At 55.9% G+C, this 6,275-nt stretch overlaps 1 protein-coding gene across 1 annotated transcript; it reads right to left on the reverse strand.

Moving 5' to 3' along the window:
- Positions 1 to 808: 808 nt before the first annotated feature.
- On the reverse strand, positions 809 to 5,489 carry LOC104546891 (potassium voltage-gated channel subfamily H member 7-like; the record flags this gene model as incomplete). The annotated part of the gene is made up of 7 exons (XM_010192395.1): positions 809 to 1,096; positions 1,462 to 1,660; positions 2,651 to 2,831; positions 3,153 to 3,440; positions 3,689 to 3,788; positions 4,696 to 4,889; positions 5,237 to 5,489. Coding segments are annotated over 7 exons (1,503 nt in total), but the record flags the coding sequence as incomplete, so codon positions are not given.
- Positions 5,490 to 6,275: the final 786 nt, after the last annotated feature.

Consider the following 6,275-nt stretch of genomic DNA (forward strand, 5'->3'; position numbering starts at 1 on the left):
AAGGGCTGGAAATGAGGTGTCTGGGGCTTTTCAGCTTTCGGGGATTGTGCTTTTGAGTTTTGTGCTTTATGCCCACGCCGGTGACCAGTTGGGTTTATCTGGAGAGTTGTGGGATGTGTGCCGGGGTTTGCAAGGCGCGATCAGCCTTGCTGGAGAAGTCAGTGCCCTAGGACTCGTGCTGAAGCATGCTGAAGTGGCAGGGGCTGTTGGCCCTTAGTTTCTCAGTGGCAGTCAAGTAAGACAAGGAGAGCTTCTGTCCTCTGTCCTTGTCCTGGGCTTCCCACCTGCAGCTCCCCCCAGTACCGCACTGTGGAGATCTCCCCCTCCTCTGGTGACTACCCTTTCTGTAATGCCCGCAGGCTCCGCTGGGCTAAGCTCAGTACCAACACAATGGTCCCTGCTCCAAAGAGCTGACAGCAAAGTGGCCTCACAGCTAAGAGCCGTGGATTTGCTCTCCTCCGGTTGCTGTGGCTCACTTGGCTTGTGCCGTTCTTGAGAGGAAGCCTTGGCAAGGAAGAGACGGTGGGTACCGTTTGGCCTCGCCAGCTTCTTGGTGGCCGTAAGAAAGAACTGCTCTGGGCTCGCTATAATGTGCAAATGAAATCTACTCTATGGGAACCGCTGGAAAATGTTGACCTTGGAAGTCAGCCACTCTACGCTTCCTTTCACGGTGGCAGAAGACAGCTACAAATTATACCCCTGAGCCAATGGCATTGTCCTCCGTCTTACCCTTGCAGTCAAAATCAACATCAACTGACCGAGATCGCAGTTGAGGTTCCTCTTGACTTGCTTCGCAGCCCCCACATCTCTAACTTCCAGGAAGCACTGGGTCGGAGAGGTGTCTCTGAATGTCCTGGTGCTCGGAAGATGCCTCCAAGTGCTCAGGAAGGGAAGGGAAGCGAGAGCCCCGCAAGAGTCCCTGGGTATTTGGTGCCCTTTGGTGGGGAGGCTCTGGGTTCGGGAGGAGTGGGGAATGGTGCTCCTGCTCGGAGTGGACCGTCATGGTTTCGTCGGATGCCACAGTGAGGTGCATCCCGCTTGACAACGAGTCCCTGGATTTCAAGTGGAACTTTTCTACCTCCGTGTAGCTCGGGCTCTGGTGGGAAAGGAGGAACCAGATGGGTTACGGCAAAAGCAAAACAAAGAAACCACACTCTCTCTTTTCACCCCATCAGGCTCCAAGCCCCAAAGTGTTATTTTTGGACTGATGAAGCCTCAAAGCAGAGGAACCTGCTCCCCTCCCTACTCCCCAGGCAACCAGATAGTGCTGGAGATGGCTGGTTGTGCCCCAAAATCAGCATTGCCTGGAGCAGAAGCATCTCCAGGTAGACCTACTCCCATTTTTCAAGACCCCTGGGCTTTGTATGCAAGGGTGCTGAAGGGAACCCTGGCCCCTCAGGACCCGTCTGCTCAGTGCAGAAGGAAGCTTGGCCAGTGCTGAGCCAGGAGGGGTGGCCTTACCTGCTCCAGGGTTGTTGGCCCCTCATCCTCCAGGGGTGTGCAGGGGGTGAGCGGCTCCAGGCTCCGCGGGAGGATGCCGTACATGGCCAGGTTGTGGGAGGATGGTGAGATGGGGCTGTACGCGGGCGGCACTTGGGACAGCTGGCGCTGCAGGAGCTGGAGGATTATATTAATGTCTGACGACATCCTGGACTCCAGCCTGGGGACAGAGGAGCCCAGCGTTAGCACAGTGCATCCTGCGGCATCCCACGAGAGCCAGATCTGCGGTTGGGCTGGGGAGGCACTGGGGAGGAGGTGCCGATTCAGCTGCCTGAGGGTGATGACGCTTTGCCTGGTGCTGCTCAGTGAGGTTTTTAGAGAGCTTCATCACTGCCACAGAGAGATCAATCCTGTCGTCCCTCTCCTGCCACACTCAATCATTCCCTGCCCAATTTTTTTGTGGAGCCAAACTGGGATCTGGAGCAGGGAACTGAACAAAGCTAAAACTACCCCAGAGGGGGGAAAAAATTGCAATGGTTAGTTTTAATCTGGATCAATTCTCCAGGCCATCTGCTTGTGCTGACAGATGGGAGCAATACGTGTGCAAACACAGGAGCAATACGGGAGCAATACACCGAAATACGTGTGTGGGCTCTGCGCTGAAGTGAGCTTAACACGGGCAGCAGCTGTGGGGGGAGAGCCAGCCACCGGTGTGGGTGCTGCCGAGGGCCTTTAAACCTGCGTCTCTGGTGTGGGCTCTTCCTTCTCATTCAAAAATAATGTCTTTTTTTATTTAGAGGGCAACAATGTGCACGAGGCTCAGTTGCTTGAGCAAGAGGATGTTTGCAGCTCTTTGCAACAGGAAGGGGAGGCCTGCAAAAGGCTCAGGTCGTGAGCCTGCGGGTGGTTTCATGTCTGTGACTGCATCAAGTTCGGAGGTAGTGGCAAAGCGGCAGATCCCAGGGGTGCTGGGACAGTGGCAGATCCCAGAGGTGCTGGGCTGCAGCCAGGGCCAAGACTTGAAGTCAGAGAAGTTGCTGCAGTGGCAAAGCGCTCCCACCACCTCCCCAAGGAATGCAGTGTCCCAGGGGGTCAGGAGGTGGCATCTGCTGCGCACAGAGCCCACTGCAGTCACCCCTGGTGAGGAGGAGGTGATGGCCCAGAGCACCCCTAGGTGCTCCCCAACCCTGTGCCCCGGGGCCCAGCTCACCTGCTGAGCTGGGCCTGCAAGAGCTCCAGCCTGGACTCAATCTGCCCTGGTCTGTAGTCGCTGTGCAGGGGGATGTCCTGCGAGCTCTGTACCAAGGAGATGTGTTGCAGAGGCTCCGGGTGGTGGTTCAGCCTTCGGTCCTCCCAGAAGCTGAACATACTGGGGATATCCAGGGGGGTGGCTAGAAGGAGAAGAGACATCTCAGAAGAGACATGGGGATCCATCACCCTGGCACCCAAGGTGCTCATGGACAGCCCATGCCGGCACCCAACGTGCCTATGGAAGGCACATAGCATTTGGCACCCCAAAGAGGTCACTGGGTGCTAGAAGAAACTGGAGAGCACAGGAGGGACAGAGCAGATACGAGTGAGGACAAAAGGCAGCAAAGACCCTTGGCCTCAAGATTGGTTCTCCTCAAATCCATGTGAGATGCTTGGCTCTGCCCCAGGACAAGGCCTCCATGCCCAAGCATCCCTCACCACCCTCCTGCCAGCGTGGATACCTGCGTAGGACTGGCTGCTCTCTGCCGCCTGCTTGCCGACCTCCGTGCCGCCAGCGCTGGTGGTGACGAGGCTGAGCGTGGGCAGAGCAAAGTCATCCTTTTTGGCTTGGAGGAAGGGCTCAGCTTTCGCAGGGCTGCCCGTCTTGGCCTCGTCATCGCTAGTCTGGGAGCAGGGAGTGGTGCTGCTGCCCAGGTCATCCCACTGGTCCTTACTCAGCGGGTCCTGCGGGTTGGTGAGCTCAGAGTAGGTATGATACTGCTCTGCATCAGAGATGCCCGTGTCTGGGTCTGTGGGGCAGCACAACAGGTTAATTTGGGGAGTACCACACATGGCAAAATCAGCCCCTATCCCCTCTAGCATGCCTGTAGGGCTGGGGCATCCTAAGGAGAGGGAGGGAAGCAGTGTGGGTGCCCCCAGGGTGGGGACATGCAGGGACGGAGGCACTGACAGCCACCCCTGCTTTAGGGCAGTAATTAAATGATGATCCTGCTCCCCAGCCCTGCAAACCAGGCTCTGCTGGTGCTGTGGGACTCACCAGGCTTGTTGGGCTGGCAAAGGGAGTGCTTGCGTCGGCGCGCCCGCCGGTAGGTGCAGTCGTACTCCTCACTGAGTGGTGAGCGGGGAACGCTGTCTGCCTGAGGGATGAGAAGGGGTGGTCACCAGGGCAAGGATGACTTGTCCCATCCATGGTTACCAAGGCCCATCTATGGATGCCATGTCCTATCCATAGGTGCCACGTCCCATCCATGGGTGCTTTGGGGGCTGCAGCCCATTCAGCATCCTCCCAGGGCTGGTGTCCACCCACCTCTGGCTCTCCATCACCGTCCTGTCCCACCCAGTGACTCCTGGGCTGTTTGGAAGACCCAGTGACTCCTGGGCTGTTGGCAGAGCTCAAGGGACCCTAGAGTCTGGCTTGGGTGCTCTGAGACTGAGTTGAGGGTGTCAGGGTCGTGGGGAAGGAGGGAGCACCCTGAGGTGGGGCAGGACATCCTGGAGTGGGACAGGACATAGAGGAATTTGACTTTCTTTTCTATCTTAGGCAAGTGCCTCTGAAAAAAAATATCAGGAAAGGACAAAATCCAGTCATGAAGTTTAAGAGTCAAACAGCAATGACGAAAGTGCTCCAAGCCTTTCGCATATTGCAAACCTGATTATTTAGAAAGGAATTTTCAGAGGAAGCCAGTACCTGACTCAATGAAGCTTGAAAGTATTTCTCACTTCAGCAGCCTCAAAACATACGTGTGACCCACTTGCCCAGGCTGGAGCAGTCCTGGAGATGATTTATAGGTGCTGCAGAGCACAGTACAACATGGCTTGTGGGGCCAACTTTTCTGAAGAGCTCAGGGGTGTGCGGTATCCACATTTCTGCTGGACTATGGGGGAAACTGTAACCCATGGAGAGTCCCTTGGGAAACGTGGCTGTTGGCCAACCCAGCACCAAACTGAGTGAGGAGCACAGGCTGACATCCTCACTTCGGCACTCCTGCTTGCCAGATTTAAGGCATTGACCACATCACTCTCTGGGACAGCCCTGGCACTCACATCTCGCAGGTTAAAGGTGATCTCTAAGTTGCTCCAGAAGTTGTCAGAGAAGGCTGGGTACATGTCCAAGACCTCCAGCAGGTCCTCCCGCTGAATCTTGTGCAAGTCGCAGTAGGTCAGGGCCCTCACGTCGGCGTTGGACTTCCCTGGGCGGGCGTAGAGGCTGATGGGCTCCCCAAAGATGTCGTTCTTCCCTGTGCCAAGAGACAGCTCATTAGGGGGAGGTGGGCACCCACCCCAGCTCCAGATGTACTGGATCAACAGACTTCACTCTGGGGCCCATGAATAAGGGGATGCCCAGCAACCCTGACCCTGATGGTGGATGCTGGGGATTACATTGTGAAAGCCATTGCTGGTGGAGAGACCAAGCCAGGGCACTGGATCATCAGTCATGGCTGGGGACTGCTGAGCTCTGCCCTGCTCTCCTTGCTCCTTTGTGGCCTCAAATACCTGAGATCCTCCATTCCCTTTGCCCTTCACCTGCCACCCTTTGCCCCTTGCCCATCACCCCCTGCCCTCCCAAAAGGAAGGACTTTTCCACCTAGAATGGCCACGACAATGTCTTCCCGAAGGATCTCGATGGAGCCCCGAGAGATGAAGTAGAGTGTGGTGAGGACATCTCCGTAGTGCACCAAGGTGTCTCCGGGCGGTGCATGAGTCGTCTTGAACTTCATGGCCAGGGCGCGCAGGCAGCCTTTGCTGGCTCCTCGGAAAGCCTTGCAGTTCTGGAGCAGCGTGCGGTTGAGGTGGAGGCAGATGTCTGCCTGCAGGCAGTCAGGGAAACCCTTCAGCACCTGCGAAGAGCAAGGAAGAGATGCCATCATGCCACCATCCCCGGGAAGGACCACCATGGCAGCCTGGGGAGGCTGTGTGATACGCAGCGTGACATGGCGGGGCAAATGGGGAGCCCCTGAGGCCAGAAAGCCAAAATTGGGGACATCTTCTAATCTTCTCTTGGAGGATGCCTGCCTGCCTGTCCCTGGCTCGTACTGCATACAGCTGGGGACAAGAGCACTCCCAAGCAATAAATAATAATAACCAGATCAATCTATTTATACCCACTGGTGGCATATTCCCCTTTTCATCTTTACGCCCACTAATCTTGGCTGAAAGAGAGCACAAACTGGTAACGAGGTGCTGTCCTAATTAAACGGCACCTGCCTGAATGCCAAGAAGCAGCATGGGCCAGTTGTGTGCAGCAACAGCTAAATATACCCGTGGCAAATATCTCGCGTTGAATGAAAGCTGAATCTGAAGGTGAAATCAAGGTAAACCTCAAAATATGGAGAAAACTGCTGCCATCGATGGCTCATGGTGCCAGGGTAAAATCCGCCTGGGTTTGGGTTTTTTTTGGAGGGCAGGCTATGGCCCCAGGGTACCCCTTGCTCTCTTCTCACATCCCACTGGTGACCAAATCTGGGACAACCAGGCTGAGGCCGATGAGCACAGTTCATTCCCGGCTCGGTTATTATCTCACGGACTGGTGGCAGTGCCTTAGTTTCCCTACTGGGAAATCAGGGGTGGACAAATTGATCGGGCTGTGGGATGACTGATTAGATCGTGTTGCGTCTCAGCAGCAT

This window comes from Mesitornis unicolor, unplaced genomic scaffold, assembly GCF_000695765.1.
Source record: "Mesitornis unicolor isolate BGI_N332 unplaced genomic scaffold, ASM69576v1 scaffold18159, whole genome shotgun sequence".
NCBI classification, from domain to species: Eukaryota; Metazoa; Chordata; class Aves; order Mesitornithiformes; family Mesitornithidae; genus Mesitornis; species Mesitornis unicolor.